The 21886-nt window shown below is 35.6% G+C and overlaps 1 protein-coding gene across 1 annotated transcript in view; it reads right to left on the bottom strand.

The window, feature by feature from the left end:
- CADM2 (cell adhesion molecule 2) overlaps positions 1-21886 on the bottom strand; it is a 262063-nt gene that overhangs the window by 157690 nt on the left and 82487 nt on the right. The window contains exon 4 of the mRNA XM_049628005.1: positions 20737-20874. Coding sequence (XP_049483962.1) covers positions 20737-20874 — 138 coding nt within the window. The remainder of the gene's footprint in view (positions 1-20736; positions 20875-21886) is intronic.

Genomic DNA, 21886 nt, shown 5'->3' with positions numbered 1-21886 from the left:
CCCCGGAAGGCGGCCACATTTGCTGGTGCTGGGGCAAGGTCTTTAAGGGTGAAGCCTGGCACCAGATGTGTGTTGTGATTTTCCATAATCCCTGAAATGTTGCTGCTACACTGTCTCACAAACATTTTCTGGGACGGCTGGCACCTGGCCACAGTCTCAGGGCATCGGCAACAACAGGGTCCAGCAGGTGTTCCTGGGTGCAGCCGATATTCAGCCATTGTTCATTCATCCATTGCTTGGTGAGACCCTCCCACAGAGGGGTGGAACGGGTCAAAGACACAGTCCTTCAGAAGTAAGGGGGCAGGGAAAACAGCTGCATCTGAGTCAAAACTTGGGAGAGAGGTACCGCCTGGGGCCTGGTAATGGAGAGTGAAAAACCGTGGGGAGTGGACGAGAGCTGAAGATAGAGGATGGGTGCGTGATTGCTGATCCGGGAGAACAGACTGGGTAGATGGGTGGTGCCATTTTCAGCACTCCCGTGCATGCGCATAAGCACCTATGAGCACCACAACAATCCACCCCAGTAGGATAGCAGCAGCATCTAGTGGCGAATGGAGCTGTTACACTGAGCCCCGCCCAACTGGGCCAACCTCACTGTCGAAGAACACAAGTCTCACCGCTGGCTTAGTTTATGAACTACAAAGCACTACATAGACTGACTTCTAGGGGAAAAGGAAGCAATTTCAGTCCTACTTCAATCTGTTAGCAGGTTCATCTATTCAATTTTCTTTATTTTTTTTCTTTTTTCTTTTCCTCTTTTACAATTCTTTTATTTTTCTTGGATACAGAAGAGAAAAAATTCATATTTATTTTCAATTTTTATTAGAAATATCTTTAATTTTTATTACTAAATTTTTTAATTCTGTGTAAATTTTTTCAAATTCTACTTTACTTCCATCATTTTATTTTAGTCTACCTTAGCGTATTCACCTTTTCAAATTTTCAATTTCCTTTTTTTCTTTTTCTTTTTTTCAAATTTTCATTTCTTTTCTTTTTCTTGAATGCAGAAAGAGAAAAACTTCATTTTTACTTTCAATTTCTATTAAAAATATTCTTATTCAATTTTCACTACTATATTTTTGCTTTTATGTAAATTTTTTCAAATTCTATTCTACTTCCATCATTTTATATTTGTCTACTAAGTGTATTCACTTTTTCAAATTTTCAAATGATTTATTATTTTTTTTCTTTAAATCTTTTTTCTTTTTTGTTTCTTTTCTTTTTTCTTCAATACAGAAAATGAAAAAAATCATATTTATTTTTAATTTTTATTAAAAATATTTTCTTAATTTTTTCTACTATATTCTTTACTTTTGTGTATATTTTTTCAAATTCTATTTTACCCCATCATCTCATTTTAGTCTACTTCAGTGTATTAATTTTTTCAAATTCTCAAACGATTTCCTTTTTTTTTTCTCACCCCCTTTTTTTCCCAATCTGTCAAACCACTTTCAACACCCAGACCAAAACACACCTAGGATCTAGCATCATCTATTTGATTTTTGTGTGTGCGTGTGTGTTTTTAATTTTTAATTTTAATATTTCTTTAATTTTAATATTTTTTATTTTAATATTTTTAATTTCAATTTTTCTACCTCATTAATTCCTTTTCTCCCTTCAAAATGACAAAACGAAGGAATTCACCCCAAAAGAAAGAGCACAAGGAAACAACAGCCCGGGATTTAACCAAAACAGATACAAGCAAGATATGTGAACCAGAATTTAGAATCACGATAATAAGAATACCAGCTGGAGTCAAAAATAGATTAGAATCCCTTTGTGCAGAGATGAAAGAAGTAAAATATAGCCAGAATGAGATTAAAAATGCTATAACTGAGCTGCAATCATGGATGGATGCAGTGGCAGCAAGGATGGGTGAGAACAGAGAATCAGAGATATAGAGGACAAACTTATATACAAACTAAGCAGTAAAAAAGAGGGAGATTAAGGCAAAAGAGCACAATTTAAGAATTAGAGAAATCAGTGACTCATTAAAAAGGAACATCAGACTCATAGGGAATTATCCCAGAAGAGGAAGAGAGAGAAATAGGGGTAGAAGGGTTATGTGAGCAAATCATAGCAGAAAACTTTCTTAACCTGGGGAAAGACACAGACATCAAAATCTAGGAAGCACAGAGGACCCCCATTAGATTCAACAAAAACCGACCATCAACAAGGCATATCATAATCAAATTCACCAAATACTCAGGCAAGGAGAGAATCATGAAAGCAGCAAGGGAAAAAAAGTTCTTAACATACAAGGGAAGACAGATCAGGTTTGCAGCAGATCTATCCACAGAAAGTTGGCAGGTCAGAAAGGAGTGGCAGGATATATTCAGTGTGCTGAATCAGAAAAAATATGCAGCCAAGAATTCTTTATCCAGCAAGGCTGTCATTCAAAATAGAAGAAGAGATTAAAAGTTTCCCAGACAAACAAAAATTAAAGGAGTTTGTGACTACCTAACCAGCCCTGCAAGAAATTTTAATGGGGACTCTCTGAGGGGAGAAAAGATGAAAAAATATATATAAATAAATAAATACAAAAAGCAACAAAAGTTTAGAAAGGACCAGAGAACACCACCAGAATCTCCAACTCTACAAGCATCATAATTCTAATAAATTCATATTTTTCAGTACTCACTCTAAATGTCAATGGACTCAATGCTCCAATCAAAAGACATAGGGTAACAGAACGGATCGGAAAACAAGATTCACCTATGTGCTGTTTACAAGAGATGCACTTTAGACCTAAGGACACCTTCAGATTGAAAGTAAGGGGATGGAGAACCATCTATCATGCTAATGGTCAATAACAGAAAGCCAAAGTAGCCATACTTATATGAGACAATCTAGACTTTAAAATATAGACTGTATCAAGAGATGCAGAAGGTCATTGTATCATAATCAAGGGGTCTATAGATCAAGAACTAACAATTGTAAACATTTATGTGCCAAATGTGAAAGCACCCAAATATATAAATCAATTAATCACAAACATCAAGAAACTCATCGACAGTAATACCATAATAGTAGGAGACTTCAACACCCCACTCACAGCAATGGACAGATCATCTAATCAAAAACTCAATAAGGAAACAATGGCTATGAATGACACACTGGAGCAGATGGACTTAACAGATATATTCAGAACATATCATCCTAATGCAGCAGAATATACATTCTTCTCCAGTGAACATGGAAGGTTCTCCAGAATAGACCATACACTGGGACACAAATCAGCCCTAAGTAAGTACAAAAAGATTGAGATCATACCGTCCATATTTTCAGACCACAAAGCTATGAAACTTGAAATCAACAACAAGAAAAAAATTTGAAAGGTAACAAATAATCGGAGACTGAAGAACATCCACTAAAGAATGAATGGGCTAACCAAGAAGCTAAAGAGGAAATTAAAAAGTATATGGAAGTCAATGAAAATGATAACACCACAACCCAAAACCTCTGGGACACAGCAAAGGTGGTCATAGAAGGAAATTATATAGCAATCCAGGCCTTCCTAAAGAAGGAAGAAAGATCTCAGATACACCACCTAACCCTACACCTTAAGGAGCTGGAGAAAGAACAGCAAATAAAACCCAAAACCAGCAGAAGACAGGAAATAAAGATTAGAGGACAAACTAATGCTATTGAAACCAAAAAACAAAAAAAAAAAAAACCAAAAAAAAAAAAAAAGCAAAAAAAACCCCCAAAAAACAGTAGAACAGATCAATGACACCAGAAGTTGGTTCTTTGGAAGAATTAACAAAATTGATAAACCACTAGCCAGTTTGATCAAGAAGAAAAAGGAAAAGACCCAAATAAATAAAATCAAGAATGAAAGAGGAGAGATCACAACCAATACAACAGAAATAAAAACAATAATAAGAGAATATTATGAGCAACTATATGCCAATAAAATGGGTAATCTGGAAGAAATGGACAAATTCCTAGAAACATATACACTACCAAAACTGAAACAGGAAGAAATATAACATTTGAATAGACCCATAACCAGTAAGGAAATCGAATTAGTAATAAAAAATCTGCCAAAAAACAAGAGTCCAGGGCCAGATGGCTTTCCAGGGGAATTCTACCCAACATTTAAGGAAGAGTTACCACCTATTCTCTTGAAACTGTTCCAAAAAATAGAATTTTGGAAGGAAATCTTCCAAACTCTTTCTATGAAGCCAGCATTATCTTGATTCCAAAACCAGACAGAGATCCCACTAAAAAGGAGAACTATAGACCAATTTCCCTGATGAACATAGACGCAAAAATCCTCAACAAGTATTAGCCAACCAAATCCAACAATACATTAAAAAAATTATTCACCACGACCAAGTGGGATTTATACCTGGATGCAGGGCTGCTTCAATATCCACAAAACAATTAACGTGATTCATCACATCAATAAAAGAAAGGACAAGAACCATATGATCCTCTCAATAGATGCAGAGAAATCATTTGACAAAATACAGCATCCTTTCTTGATAAAAACCTCAAGAAAGTAGGGATAGAAGGATCATACCTCGAGATCATAAAAGCCATATATGAATGACCCAATGCTAATATCATCCTCAATGGGGAAAAAGTGAGAGCTGTCCCTCTAAGGTCAGGAACAAGATGGGGATGTCCACTCTCACCACTGTTATTCAACATAGTATTGGAAGTCTTAGCCTCAGCAATCAGACAACACAAAGAAATAAAAGACATCCAAATGGGCCAGGAGGAGGTCAAACTTTCACTCTTCGCAGATGACCTGATACTCTATATGGAAAACCCAAAAGATTCCACCAAAAAACTGCTAGAACTGATTCATGAATTCAGCAAAATTGCAGGATATAAAATCAATGCACAGAAAATCGGTTGCATTCCTATACACCAACAATGAAGCGACAGAAAGAGAAATCAAGGAATCGATCCCATTTACAGTTGCACCAAAAACCATAAAATACCTAGGAATTAATCTAACCAAAGAAGTGAAAAATCTATACACTGAAAACTATAGAAAGCTTATGAAAGAATTGAAGAAGACACAAAGAAATGGAAAAAGATTCCATGCTCCTGGATAGGAAGAACAAATATTGTTAAAATGTAGATACTACCCAAAGCAATCTACATATTCAATGCAATCCCTATCAAAATAACACCAGCATTCTTCACAGAGCTAGAACAAATAATCCTAAAATTTATATGGAATCAGAAAAGACCCCGAATAACCAAAGCAATCTTGAAAAAGAAAACCAAAGCAGGAGGCATCACAATCCCAGACTTCAAGCTATACTACAAAGCTGTAATCATCAAGACAGTATGGTACTGGCACAAGAACAGACACTCAGATCAATGGAACAGAATAGAGAACCCAGAAATGGACCCACAAACGTATGGCCAACTAAGCTTTGACAAAGCAGGAAAGACTAGAAAATGGAATAAAGACAGTCTCTTCAGCAAGTGGTGCTGAGAAAACTGGAACAGCGACATGCAGAAGAATGAACCTGGACCACTTTCTTACACCATACACAAAAATAAACTCCAAATGGATGAAAGACCTCAATGGAAGACAGGAAGCCATCAAAATCCTTGAGGAGAAAGCAGGCAAAACCTCTTTGACCCTGGCCGCAGCAACTTCTTACTCAACATGTCTCTGGAAGCAAGGGAAACAAAAGCAAAAATGAACTCCTGGGACCTCATCAAAATAAAAAGCTTCTGCACAGTGAAGGAAACAATCAGCAAAACTAAAAGACAACGGACAGAATGGGAGAACATATTTGCAAATGACATATCAGATAAAGTGCTATTATCCAAAATCTATAAGGAACTTATCAAACTCAATACCCAAAAAACAAATAATCCAGTGAAGAAGTGGGCAAAAGACATGAATAGACACTTCTCCAAAGAAGACATTCAGATGGCCAACTGACACATGAAAAAATGCTCAACTTCACTCATCATCAGGGAAATACAAATCAAAACCACGATGAGATACCACCTCACACCTTTCAGAATGGCTAACATTAACAACTCAGGCAACAACATATGTTGGCGAGGATGCGGAGCAAGAGGATCTCTTTTGCATTGTTGGTGGCAGTGCAAGCTGGTGCAGCCACTCTGGAAAACAGTATGGAGGTTCCTCAAAAACCTAAAAATAGAACTACCCTATGACCCAGCAATTGCACTACTAGGCATTTATCCAAGGATTATAGGTGTGCTGTTTCGAAGGGACACATGTACCCCCATGTTTATAGCAGCACTATCAACAATAGCCAAAGTATGGAAAGAGCCCAAATGTCCATCTATGGATGAATGGATAAAGCAGATGTGGTATATATACACAATGGAGTATTACTCGGCAATAAAAAGAATGAAATCTTGCCATTTGCAACTATGTGGATGGAAATGGAGGGTATTATGCTAAGTGAAATTAGTCAGAGAAAGACAAAAATCATATAACTTCACTCATGAGGACTTTAAGAGACAAAAAGATGAATACAAAGGAAGGAAAACAAAAATAATATAAAAACAGGGAAGGGGACAAAACAGAAGAGACTCATAAATATGGAGAACAAACTGAGGGTTGCGGGAGGGGTTGTGGGAACAGGGATGGGCTAAATGGGTAAGGGGCATTATGGAATCTACTCCTGAAATCATTGTTTCACTATATGCTAACTAATTTGTATGTAAATTTTAAAAAATTAAAAATTAAATTAAAAAAAAGATTAAAAAAAGAAAAGAATATGGGAAACAGACTATCTTTGGGGAAAATGGTTACTTAGAAAATTAGTTAATACTTGTTGTGAGAAGCAAAATAGAGATTATTGTCTTCAAGAAAATCTTCTTTTATTTATTATCACTTTCTTTGAATAATGAGCAGCAATATGAATACTGCTCATTATTTCTGCAATACTAATATCATGAGCTAAATATAGTATTTGCCAGTTTCAACAAGGTGTTCCTCTTTCTGACTTACACAGCATGTTCATGAGCTATGAGATATATCCTGCAGAGTTTGTGAAATTTTCTTGGGCAATTTGAGCTTAGTTTACCCTCTGCCTATTATTCATAAATACAAAACTCCAAAAAGAGGATGGTAAGGGAAGAAATAGCAGTCTTGTGCAAATCTAATCCCAGACCACAATGTTTTATTAGGGGCTCCTTAATATTTTATATACAATGAAATTAGAGTCATAAAATCTAAAAATTATATTGAAATGTGAAAATAAATTTGTAATCCTCTATAGCACCTATACTTAATGAATGTGAATTCACAGGGTTTGCCATAACCAGGTTTGCCTTTTGATAGTAAATTCTTCTCCTATGTAATTTCTTTTGCAGACATTCCTTGCCTATAAATTGCCATGTTCTGTAGCACATGACTTGAGCCAGGTATGACTAAACCTGAGGACCCCGTGCCCAGGGTGACTAATCTCCAGGGTGGCAGGCATGAGGCTTTATCCCCAAGCAGAAACAATGTGATTGAACAATGTGATTAAAGTAGTGTGTTCTAGATTCTCTATCATATACCCTTTTTAAAAAATGTCTATTTATTCATTTTGAGAGATAGAGCACATGAGAAAGTTCAGAGAAAGGGCAGAGAGAGAGAGAGAGAGAGAGAGAGAGAGAGAGAGAATCCCAAGCAGCCTCCATGCTCACAACAGAGCCAATGTGTGGCTCAATCTCATGAACTGAGTAATATCAAGAGTTGGACCCTTAACTGACTAAGCCACCCAGGCATCCCTTCTCTATCATTTATCTTAACATGATTTAAAACCTTGAAGAATTAAAAAATAATTGAAGTTAAAAGCACATGCTTGAGCATGCACACACACTTATATCCCACAGTTCCTACATTTCCTAGTTCTGGAAAAGCCATGATTTAGTCAGTCTAATAGGAGACCATAATTCATGAGGTAGGGTAATCTATGCAAAATAAAGGAAGAAGCAGATAGCTGGTAGCAACTGTAGACAGAAAGGAGCTAAGTCACTATGAAGCCAGTTAGTGAGTAAACTCTTTATGTCCAGGGAATAACCTTTATGGCTATAACCAGGTTTCCTCATGTTTCTTTCACTTGGCCATGGCCAGAAAAAAACTTATGATAACTTCTTTTCACTTGAGAGTAGCTGGAGTGAACCTCAGTACCATTCAACTTTCACTTGTAGCACTTTCTACGAAAAGATTTTATATTTTGTGCACTGGTTGTGTGTGTGTCTGTGTGTGCGTGTGTGTGTGTGTGTGTGCGCGTTTAGGCTGAATCAAAAAGATCACACCATTTGAATGGAAAAAAAAATTATCTGACTCTAAGTCTTATGCCTCAGGGTATTCACTATATTTGTACAGATTATAATGTCCTTTCTTCTACTAAAGACTGAAAGATTTCTTCTATTTTCTACTTTAAAAGGTGTTTTATTGTAGGCCCAAAAAGATGATAAAAGATGGCAGAAAAAATTTAAATCCTACCCATTAGAGTAAACTCTATAAGAAAATAAAAGTATCTATCCATTTGAGTAAATATTATAAGCAGCAGGTAAGTGTAATTCCTTTGAGACACCTATGGTGATGCAATTCTCTAGTCATCAATTTATTTTATGGACTCTTGTAGCATTCAGCACATGTAAAAAATATCAACCTGCCCCTCATCTACGTGTTGTGAAAATGCATCATTTGCATCAGTAAAACATCTATGTTGAGAAATTAGCTTTCTGAATGTTACAATGTTTCTCTATATCATATACTACGAAAGTTTTGTTGATCAGTTTTTAACAGGTTATATTGTTTTCTGAGCAACATATCACTTTTAAATTTTTAAACATTTTTTTAATGTTCATTTATTTTTTGAGAGAGAAAGAGAGACAGAGTGTAAGCTGGAGAGGGGAGATGCAGCTGGGGAGGGGAGACACAGACACAAAGAGAGAGGGAGACACAGAATCCAAAGCAGGCTCCAGGCTCTGAGCTGTCAGCATAGAGCCCGACGCGGGGCTCGGACTCACAAACTGTGAGATCATGAACTGAGCTGAAGTTGGACACAATCGACTGAGCTACTCAGGTGCCCTATGAGCAACATATCATTTTTAAATTTCAATTACCCTCTAGGCCGTTCACCAGGTTCAATATAATTCATGTAATCATAAAATAAGGGATAATTTAGAATTTACATTTTTGCCTTGTTTTTTTTTTTTTTACTACTTTTTGTTTTTTTCCATTATTCCTCCCCCTTCTTCTCTCTCTTTACTATATTTTGCCTCCAAATATTCTTAATTTTTATACTTCTTCATGGTTCTCATATCCAGTATCTCGACAGGGTCTGGAACATCATAGATGCTAATAAGTCTGTTCTTAATTAATTAGAATAATGGCCATATTCAATCAGGTAAATCATTCCTTTCTTTAGTCTAGTAGACTCAGATCATGTCAACATGTACAACTTGTGGGCAGTTGTTAATTTGTTACCATTTTTTGTGTAGTGGATTTCTTTTCTTTTTTTAAAAAAAATTTAAAGGTTTTATTTAAATTCTAGTTAGTTAAGATATAGTGTAATATTGGTTTCAAGAGTATAATTTAGTGACTCCTCACTTACATATAACACAACAGTGCTTATCACAAGTGCCCTCCTAATACCCATCACCTAGTTAGCCCATCCCCTGCCCACGTCCCCTCCATTAATCCTCTCTATAGTTAAAAAAGTCTCTTATAATTTGCCTCTCTCTCTCTCTCTAATCCTCTTATCATCACTCTCCTGCAAAACTGAAGATGTCATTGGTCTAACCGCTGAATAACTGGGTAGTTTCCATTTTGGACAAGTACAAAAGCTGGAGATAAATCATCAACAATTGGGAATCAGACACACTACATGCAAATAAATAATCTTTATCTCATGCAGTTCTATTGTTTTATTATCTTTTTCCGCTCTTATTGACTACTATTGATTGTTACTTCTTTTCTTTTACTCAGATTTATATTTACCCTGTACTTGCCCTTTGGTTCTTCCCTTAACTATTTTCCTGAGGCATAGCAATCCTTAGTGCAGCCCAACTATATCAGAGTTCCCTGTATCAGAACTTCCCAAAGGTGGGAGTCCAGATACATTTAGCTGTAGATAAAAAGGGAGAGAGAAGATTGGCAATATCATTTTTAAAAAGGCTAATTAAAAATAACTGATTTAGGGGTGCCTGGATGGTTCAGTCAGTTGAGTGTCTAATCTTGATTTCGGCTTAGCTCATGATCCCAGGGTCATGGGATCCAGCCCCATATCGGGCTTTGCACTAAGTGTGGAGCCTGATTAAGATTCTCTCTCTCTCTCTCTCTCTCTCTCTCTCTCCCTCCCTCCCTCCCTCCCTCCCTCCCTCCGCCCCTCTCACCAATTTGTACTCTATCTCTACAAAAAATAAAAATAAAAATAACTGAATTAAAAATACATCAAACTGTTAAATCTTTTTTTAAAATTCATACATGATCATTTCATATAAAACTCATAAAGAAAAGAACATAATTACAAATTATAATTATCAGGAAAATTGAAATTATGAAATTGTTTCATGTCATACAGAGGCAAAAAATAAATTTTAAATATAAACTGATCAAGAAGAGAAATATAGTTTTCTTCTGAAAAAATAGCAAGAAATGAGAGATGAAACAATTTATAAGAATAAATAATGGAAGATACTTGAAAGATCATATAGTAGAATACTTTATGGGTCAACATTGTAAAAACACATGAGTATAAAAATGAAGTCAGAGGGTGAATTCCAGAATAACCAGCATAAGGGACTCTGGAGACTCCCTCTCCAGCAAAACAACCAGAACTGGTGAAAATTATTTAAATGCACACACATTTATGTGCTAATTGTGCTAAAATATAAAAATTGTGCTAATAGTATACAGCAAATCAAGAAACAATTATTCAAGGAAATCTATTAAATATTAGTGAGAATAGATATGATCTGTGGTATTTAGGACATGACCTGCTCCCTACTTCACTCCACCTCTAACTCAGCACAAGGGAAGCTTGCCTCCTGGCGAATGTCTCCAAGAAGAGGGGACTCCTCTTTCTCACCAGCTCCCTTTCAAAGACTTCAGTATTTTCCCTGTGGAGCCAGGTGGCCTCACTCCCATATTCCTCTCACTTCTGCTCTTCATTGAAGAGGCCCAATTCCATCTGAGTGTGGCTGAGAGGTTGGGGATCTGTTCCTCTACCCAATCCAGACTCATGGGCCAAGAATTCAAAGACCTTCATGGCTTTCACCCCAGTTCACTCATAGAGTAGACTTTTCAAGCCAGAGAGGCAAGTCGTAAAAACCAGTTTACAGCCACTCCCCCAGGACCCTGATCATCAGAGTGAGTGTCACTTCAAAAGATGTAAAATATTATGTCAAAGTAAGTATGGGCACATTTCACTCTTATTCATGTATATCCCCTTAAATTCATTATATCACCTTAAAATAAACAAACAGAAAAAAATTAAAATGTACTGCCATTAAGTAAAACTATTATTTAAAGTTTTCAGGGAAAAGTATGGAAAAAAAAAGAGAGTTGCACAAAGAGAGAACCCCAGAGATCTCTTATCCAGTATTCAGCAAAGTAGGTACTGAACGCTGTATCTATGGGAGGAAACTGAGGCTGGGGTAAAAACCAACTAAAAGGATTGGATGAAATAGTACATGATACTCACACAGGGCTGGGAATATGCCTGTTTTAACCAATCTGACTGAAAAATCTTGTAACTGGTACACTGGGCACTCAGAAGGATTTTACCTTCCTTGGTAACAAGAAAACAATAATTCCTAGAATAAATGCCGCTCTGCCCTTGCCTAAGAACATTTTAGAAACTCTGAAAGGATTAAACTCTTTCTAAGTAACTTAACCAGAAGGAAGCTTAATAAGATTTATACAAGTATGAGAATATTCTGCACCAAAAGGTAAAATTCACAATGTCTGCAACTCAATCAAAAACTGCATTCAAAGAAGCGGAAAAATGCTATCTATAATGAGATCAATCAATCTATCGAAACTGACCTAGAAATAATACAGCTCAGAGAAATAAAAGGTAAGGGCATTGAAAACACAAAATAACTCAAAATACATTCAAAACGTACACATATGAAGTTTATGAAAGTAATTCTTTGTGATCTTGGTGTTAGGAAAAAAAAAATACATATAGCAACCACCAAAGCATGATTCATAAAAGTAACAAATAAATAATGATAAAATGGAAAAGTTGGACTTCATAAAGTAGTACAGCCACTTTAGAAAACAGTTTGGAAATGTCTTCTTAAAACTGAACATATGTCTGCCATATGACTCGCTCATTCTGCTCCTAGTCATTTATCCAAGAAAAATGAAAGCATAGGTACACAGAAAGACTTATACACAAATGTTCATGACTGCTTTAATACAATAGCCCCAAACTATAAACAACCCAAATGTCTATCTCTAGATAAATAAATTAAGGTATAGATCCACACAATAGAATACTTATCAGCAATATATATGTAACAACATGGATGAATCTCAAAATATTTATGCTAAGAAAAATCAGAGGGAAAAGAATATTAAATGAGTCTAAAAATTCTAGAAAATGTTAACTAATCTATAATGACATAAATGAGAACAGTGGCTGTGATTTGAGCATGAAATGAGGAGTGGGGGAGGAAAGGATTATTAAAGAGTATGAAAAAACTTTAACAGATGATGAATATGTTCATCAACTTGATTGTGGTAAGGATTCATTGCTATATACACATGTGAAAATATATCAAACTGTCCACGTCAGATATGTGTATATTGTTTTCTATTATATCTCAATAAAGCTACTTTAAAAAATAAAAATATTAAAAAGGAAAGTTTTTCAATGGTTTTTTTGGTGATTATTTGCTTTCATCAACCATTCACACTTATATGAAACAATTGTTTTATCTCTTTCCATAAGATGTCTCTTTTTTAAATAAATTTTTTATTTATTAAAAAATATTTATTTATTTAAATTTATTTAAAAATAAAAAAATATTTATTTTTGAGAGGGAAGGGGAGAGAGCACAAGTGGGGTAGGGGCAGAGAGAGAGGGAGACAGAGAATCCCAGGAAAGTTCCACACAGCCAGCGGAACCCACAAACATACTTGACATACTTGAACCTACAAACCTTGAGATCATGACTTGAGCTGAAGTCAGACGCCCAACCAACTGAGCCACCCATGCGCCCCTAATGTATCTCATAGTGTAGCCTGCCGCATCTCGAGGTAATATCTTAACAGCATTCAGAAACCTCCAAATTTTGCATGTTCTTTTCTCACACAGACATACACACCCCACATACGGGTATTGTTAACGCTATTTTCTTTCATCATTTAATACATGTCCAGCATGATCCAGATTTAAGTGGCAAGGACATTTCCAAAGTGGTAAGTATAAACACAAGAACATGAAAAAACCCTGATTTATGGTTTACAAGTTTAAATGTTAATACTTTCAGTTAATCCTTATCATACATGATGCAGGGACTTTAAACTCAGGGGACACAAATCTTTCCTTTTTATTTTCTTTTAGGTTTAGCTTCAGAAAATTCACAATCCCTGTGTTACATGTTAATATTACTCTCATTCAAATTAAAGTTTTATAAAACTGATATTAAATGAAGCTTTAGGCCAAATCTAGTTTTGCACTACCAAACAGAATATTTAAATTAAATATATAATCTACCATTTTTAAAAGTAGATTTCATAGAATTCAATGCAAAACAACAAAAAAACAAGAAACAAAAACAAACGTAGTCAAAGAATACTGCTAAGATGTTGGCTAAAGGAATTTTTGCACTAATTCTCAGAAATGTTAACATGCTAAAGTATATTTGGACTTAGTTTTAGAGAATTTCCTTGTAAGAACAGACTTAGAATGTACATGGAATATTAAGAGTTTCTTTCTAAATTTAGTAGACTGGAATCCCCTTCCTTTTTTCCTTGAATATTTATTAATACTTGCCTTAGTAGTCTCTAATCCTATGCATTCTCAAAAAATAGCTAAGGATCACCAGAGGTACTTAATAAATATTAGGATTTCTAGGTCTGACATCGAGGAATTCTAATTTTAAAAGTCTGCATTAAGACCAGGAATCAGCATTTTTTTTAAGGGATTGGCATTTTTTTTTAAACTAGAACCTCAGCTGATTCTAATCCAAATAATATAAAGGCTACTTTTTGAGAAACACAGAGTTCAGAAATTCACTCTCATGCTTCCAAATGCTGAAAAATTATTTACTAAGTAGTCTTCCAGTAAAATTACACTATGTTTGCAATGAGCTTTTGCATTATTTTTGATTGACATTACATTGAATGTCAAAAAACCTGTTTGCATGGAGAAACACAGCTAAAACTAACTTAAGCTTGATGGTCAAACATTTGAAACACACAATGTATAATAAATAAATAACACTTGTAGAATGCAGGCAATACTATTAGGCACTGACAAGCTTCAGTGACTCACCACAAAGTCAGGCTTTGCTGGATATGCACATCCTTCAGTGCATAATTCTCATGGTGGGGGCCGTGGGGGGAAGTGCTGAACATATGAAGAGTGATGATTATTTAAAAAGGCTAGAACTGGGGCGCCTGGGTAGCTCAGACAGTTAAGCGTCTGACTTCGGCTCAGGTCATGATCTCGCGGTTCGTGGATTTGTGCCCCGCATAGGTAGGGCTGTGTGCTGACAGCTCAGAGCCTGGAACCTGTTTCAGATTCTGTGCCTCCCTCTCTCTCTGCCCCTCCCCTGCTTGTGCTTTGTTTCTCTCTGTCTTGCAAATAAATAAACATTAAAAAATATTTTTAAAAAAGGCTAGAACCACAAATGTCCCTCATTGTGAGATGATAAACCTTTCTATGGTCAAAATCCCTTTCCTAGACATAAGTCACCTAACTCCAAAAGGCTACTAAGCTTGACTTTTAGATTCTATATAATTATTTCAACTTCAATATTTTAAATATTATCACATATTTATGAACTAATTTTTTCTTATGCCTTTCTTTTTTTTTTTAAGTTTACTTATTTATTTTGAGAGACAGTGCAGAAAGGGCAGAGAGAGGAGAAGACAGACAGAATCCCAAGCAGGCTCTGCACTGTCAGCATGGAGCCTGAGGCAGGGTTTGAACTCACAAACCATGAGATCATGACCTGAGCTGAAATTGGATGCTTAACTGACTGAGTCACCCAGCACCCCACCTAATGCCTTTCTTATTTCCATATGCTCATTACTCAAGTCACTCAAACACCCAAATTATATTGTCTTGACTTTTGTTGTTGCTTCATCTGTCAGAGTCATTCATCAAGTTCATCTGCAATTTGACTTATCTTTCAAATTTATGTTCCTGCTTTTTTTAAATTCCATTTTATCCATGAGGTTAGTGCCTTATTAACTCATGCTTGAAACATCTCTTAAATACTCTTCCAGGCCTCAGATTTCTCCCCAAACTCAAGTGCTAGGTCTTAGAACACTCAAGTCCAATCTTTGCCAGACAAATTATTCTGTTTCTCTAGATCTCAGTTTTCTGTTATTGCTGCAAAACAAATTACCATAAGCTTAATGGCTTAACCAAAACATATTTATTATCTCACAATGTCTGTGGGTTAGGAGTCCAGAGAAGACCTGGCCCTCTTCTCAGTGTCACCAGCTGAATTCAAAGTGTTGGCTGGGACTGTGATTCCCATCTGAGTTTTAGGGTTTTCTTCAAGCTCACTCATTATTGGTAAGTTTATTTCCTTGAGGCTGTATGTCTGAGGTCCCCGTTTTTCATTAGCTGTCACTCAGAAACTGCTTTAAGCAACTAGTGATCACCCACAGTCCTTTGCCACATGACCCCCATAGATAGTTCACAAGAAAGTGGTTTACTTTTTCCAGGCCAGGAGGAGAATTTCCCTCTGACACTTCATTCTTTTATAAAAACCTCAGCTCATTATGTCAGGCTTTCCCTTGACAATCTCCCTTTGATGAACTCAAAAGGGACACATAACTATATCTGCAAAAATCTCTTTCGCCATATAAGGTAACATGATCACGGAAGTGATACCACAAATACTATATTCACAAGTGCCTTCGACACTCAAGGGGAAGAGATTATACAAGGATGTGGGTCAATGAGTGTTGTCATGGAATTCTGCCTCACACCCTAATGCAAAAGTTAGTTTGCTGGAAACGAAAATCTTAAGATCCTATGATAGTAACTGCTCAAGCTACAAACTAATAAGCTTATACATGAAATAAAACTTAATAAACTTTATAAAAGTTATAAAGTTTATAAAATATAACTTCTCAAGGAGCTTGTACATTTAAAAAGGCAATGCTCATCTTTTTCCCACAGTAAATGGCACATATTCACTTCCTTGCTGCACAGAAGATTAAAAGCTGCAATGAAACCACCCGTGGTTTTGAGTACAGAGCTATCCAGAGGCACCAAAGGGATTTCTGAGTTAGACTCATGGTGGGAGAAGGTTAGATGAAAATTATGTTTCATTCTACTCTGTAAAGCTTATGCAAAAAAAAAAAAGTCTCAATCATTGCCTACAGAATAAATTCCAAACTCCTTAATATGGAATAAAAGATTTTCCAAGACTGGACTTCCTGTTTACCTCTCATATCTGTATCACACAGAAAATTTCATGGTTACTTCAAACAGTGCTTTCTTTCCACAGAAGTACATGGTTTCTTTGCTTGGAATTTTCTCCCACCTGCCTTCACCCACACCCCCTATGATGAATTTGATTCATTGTTTAAGATCTACTTATTCATTTAACAGCTATTTACTGAGTGCCTGTTATTCATCAATGAATTGTTAAGTCTTTACCTCTCCCACAGAGTGGGGCTGATCTCTGCTTCTTTTTTGGTGCAAAAGCTAGAGCCAGTTCATGTATCTATTACTATACCTGTTAAATCTTAGATTTATATGTCCAGCATCTAAATGTGAATACCTTAAAGGAATGATTTTGTTTTACTTGTTTATATTTCTAGGACAAATTCAGGGATTGCTACAACTCATTAATCATGGTTTGCTGAAGATAATAATAATAATAGTAATAATAATAACATCTAAAATGGTTTCAGTGATTCCTCATATTGTGAAAACACTACACATATTGGCTCAAAAAAATCCTTGCAATAGGACGTTTAGGAAAACATTATAATCCTCACTAGTATGTGAGAAAACTGAAGTTCAGAGACAGAGGCAAGACTTTTATATAAGTTCTTTCAACGTTTTTTTTTTTTTTTTTTTTTTTTTTTTTTGGGGAAGGGAGAGACAGAGCATGAACGGGGGAGGGGCAGAGAGAGAGGGAGACACAGAATTGGAAACAGGCTCCAGGCTCCGAGCCATCAGCCCAGAGCCTGACGCGGGGCTCGAACTCACGGACCGCGAGATCGTGACCTGGCTGAAGTCGGACGCTCAACCGACTGCGCCACCCAGGCGCCCCAATATAAGTTCTTAAGTTTATGTTCTCTATACCAACTCAGTTCCAAACAGGAGCATCAGCATCACTCACACATGTAAGTAACCCAGTGCTAACATATTCTCAGGTTCCAATAGAGTCCTACTTCATCAGAAAATCTGGGGGCAGGGCCATATAATCTGAGATTGAATAGGCCCTATAGGTGATGATACCAGCTAAAGTCTGAGAACCAGTGCTCCATAATCAAATAACTTTTATACAGAAACTTGGAAATTATATTCATATGTTAGATTATGATGGAGGAAAAAGAAAAAAAAACAGAAAAACGACTCATTTTTCTCAAAAGTCATATCCATTATATAGAGTCTGAACTCAGAAGTCATATCCATTTTATAGAGTCTGAAACTTAACACAATGTCAGTATGCTGAACTGGCCAATGTTTAGTTAAACATAAGAAAATAATCTTCTCTATTGACTGTAATAACTAGGATTTACATCAGTTACACATTCCTCTGTAGATGGAAACATTCTCCACAACTTGTTTATCATCCCTACAGATATCTTAAATATGTCCAGGTCAAAGTTCTTATTTTCTTCATTTGGTTCTTAACTCATGCATTATAGAATTCTTGGTAATCAGGAAGCAGAATTTTAACAATTTCTTATTCAATTTAATTTGATTTGATTTGATTAGCTTATCTTTTCCTATTGCTTTCACCAGGGATTGTCTTTAAACAGTGTCAAGTGATATTATAGTAAAAATTGTTAAGTGGTAATAGGAAGTCAGATTTTGATCTCTGAAAAGACAGGAGTGCAAGATAAGGATGGAATGGTGCTTTCAGTGAGGAGTGTTTACTGAGGGATTTTAGAGTGAATGTTCACTGAGCATATCTAGAGGACAGCAAGAGAAATGAATGCATTCAGTGCAGAGTACTGCATACCACATATTTGCAAATACACCTATAAAAATAGTTTAATGCACTCAGCAAGTCTACCATATAATTGTGAAGACAAACTGTATCAACATGCAAAAAAAGAATTATAAAAAATAAAAAGTGATAGAGATGAACGCAAGTTTAGGCATAGTAAGTGCTCTATGATGGCCACGCATCGGAGAATACAGAAATAAAGGAGGCCTCACTACTTCTGAATGTAGCACAGAACCATATTCTGTATATGGTTTTTGTCTTGATTTCTTTTTTAGTCTTGACTCAGATGATTTTGTTTCCTTTCTTTTCTTTTTTTTTGACCCGATGATTTTCAAGTATGATGTTTATAAGATCAAACTTTTCATGTTTTTACATATAAACAAAAGTCTCCCCCTTATCTAAGATGTAATCAAATATGTTTGGCATTCAGAGCATAAGCCATACTTGTCAAAAAATAAAGCATTTTCTAAAATTTGAGTACAATATAGAATTCCCATCAGCTATAATGTTAAAAATAGTCAATCAACATTAATGAAGTACTCGTATGTTAGTCTCTGACCTCCCGGAGAATATGAGACAAACCCTCAAAATAAACAAAATGCTAAGAAATTGAGAAGAACCAACAAACTATGTCAGAATTAATGTAGGTAATATAGCAATCGAAGGAGAGTCCTCAAGAACTGACTGGAGCTTTCTCCTAGGCCGAGGAAGTCAGATTTAAAATTTATTGTACAGATTATGGCTTTTGATCAGAAGTGCTTAAACAGAAAAGTGGCTGGATGAGATCTTTGTCATAGTATGGTAACTCTAAAAGCAGTGTAGATGGTCCATTTAGCAAAGATCTAACCAAGTCTAGGACATAACAAACATATCCTAAAGGCAGAATTAGAATGGGTGTTCCTGATTGCTGGCAGAATATATGATCAGGCTTTATACTAACCTGAAAGTTTAACTTAGCATAGCAACATGTCTAACTTGTGTCTTGTGGGCTTGTATTTTTGCAAAATTTGTTTGAGAAAATGTATTTAATAGAAGTTCTGAAACAAAAGTAGTGATTAGTGATAAATTATAAGTAAGTCCTCGTTTGGAGAAAAATATACACAAAGAGTAATTAAAATAGAAAAGAAGATAACTAAATAGATCATAAACCTTTTAATTTCTTAGTAATAGAGACAATCCTATATTATATAATACCTTATATAATAATTATCTCTATATAATGTAGAACCCTATACAATATAATCTTACATTGTATTATATCTGCTGGGCCAGCATGCCCATTAGTAAGAATTATTGTTAATCTAAGATAAGATATTTGAATTACAAATTAAAATAATTGGAGTGGTTTGCATAAACCAATCTCCTAGTGGGTTACCTTTAGAATAATACATAAATTATTACTATGCACATAGGAAACATTTTTAACAATCATCATAAATAATTCTTGGATTTTTAAAAAATTTTTTTTTAACGTTTATTTATTTTTGAGACAGAGAGAGACAAAGCGTGAACAGGGGAGGGTCAGAGAGAGGGAGACACAGAATCTGAAACAGGCTCCAGGCTCTGAGCTGTCAGCACAGAGCCCGACGCGGGGCTCGAACTCACGGACCGCGAGATCATGACCTGGGCCGAAGTCGGCCACTTAACCGACTGAGCCACCCAGGCGCCCCAATAATTCTTGGATTTTAATGTGCATGTGACATCAGGTCCAAGATACCTGTATTGTCACGGGGAAAAACAAACAACAAACAAATAAACACCACCACTAACCTCACGAGGCATCTCCCCTATAAATTTATTTCCCATCTAAAGGTTGTGTGTGTGTGTTTGTGTGTGTAAATTTAGGTATGAAGAGCAGAGCTCTACTTAATATTTAAATTACTGTGCATTTTTTCTGAGACAAGTACAGTTTTTACCCCCTGTAGGAACTACTAGTAATCAGTTATTGATGTTTAGCCAAGTTTATCCTCAGAATTTTGTAATTCCAAAAATCAACAAATTGAAGACATAATTCAAGGAATTTCTGTCTGTAATCTAAATACTATAGAGGAGTTTGGAAATAATAGCATCTAACACATACTTAGTGCTCACTATTGCCACGCATGAATCTTTGTCGTTTTCATACATAACTCCTTCATTTCTCCAACTTTTCCATGATGTATATATTATTGTTAGACTTGTTATACATAAGAGGAAAATGGGGCACACAGAGATTGTATTGATATACCTTCCAGAGTTACCTAATTTAAGAAATGCATAAATCTGGTTTAAATTACACTTAATCAGAGAGACTATGGTTTGAAAAAGAAAATGTAAAATGTCCCGCATCTAACACTTCATACTAGTTTCAGCACATAAATTGTGACTTGGGAAAATTTTCCTGTTATTTACCTTTAATCTCTTTGTCATTTTTGAACCATCTTATATCAGCTGCAGGTTTACTACCAGATGTTTTACAAGTCAGCTGCATCAAATCTCCCTCCATAACCGGTGATGAAAATCCACTAATTTGAGGCTTCTCAGGAACACCTGAAATTTAAGCAAATGGAGGGAACATCAATCTCCAGAGCTGATTCATTCTTATGACTATTACTTTCACAAAGCTAGAATGGGTTGTTAATTAACAATAACTTCAATAGAAAATAACAGTGTTATATAATAAAATAAACTGCTTAAAATATCTCTATAATCTATAGAGAGATATAAAATTGTGTATATCTACACAAACACATATACATATGTATATTCAGTAGTTCCCTGCCCCCCCTCCCGCCACCCTGGTTATTTGAGGGAGAGACATCGCAAGACCCTCAGCAGACCTGAAACTGTGGATAGTACTGAACACTATATAAGCTATTTTTTTCTCCTATCCATATTACCTATAATAAATTTTAATTTATAAATTAGGCATAGTAAAAGATTAGCAATGATAAATAATGAAATGGAACTATTATAACAATATGCCATAACAGAAGTTATGTGAATGTAGTCTCTCTTGTAAACTATTGTACTATACTTACCCTTCTTGTGTGGATGTGAGAAGTTAAAATGCCTATGTGATAAGAGGAAGTGAGGTGAATGTTGTAAGCATTGTGCTGTAACGTTAGGCTACTATTGGCCCAACAAGAAGTCAGAAGGAGGATCACCTGCTTCCAGACTGAGGTTATTCATGTGTAACTTAAACAGTGGAAGATGAAATCCCGGATGGGGGTGAGGTGGGGAACTATCTTATATATGCAAGTGTGTGTGTGTGTGTGTGTGTGTGTGTGTGTGTGTGTGTATGTATGTATGTGTATGTGTATGTGTATGTGTATGTATTATCCAGAAAGCATTTAAAATGAATTTAGTTCCAAGTAGCTTTTAAAGTTTTACCTGCAAAAAATACTCTTTGTAAATCTCAAAAACAGCCATGCAGTATGTCTTAAGACTTATCAGTACAAGGACTTAAGAAGGTAAAGTGTTTGCAATGGGAGAAAAAATCCACAAAGCACATTTCTTTATTCCTTAGCATATTGTGATTTAAATAAAAGAGCACCTTGCG

Source organism: Panthera uncia, chromosome C2 (genome assembly GCF_023721935.1).
Source record: "Panthera uncia isolate 11264 chromosome C2, Puncia_PCG_1.0, whole genome shotgun sequence".
In the NCBI taxonomy this organism is placed as follows: Eukaryota; Metazoa; Chordata; class Mammalia; order Carnivora; family Felidae; genus Panthera; species Panthera uncia.
This window is presented reverse-complemented; position numbering and strand designations above follow the sequence as displayed.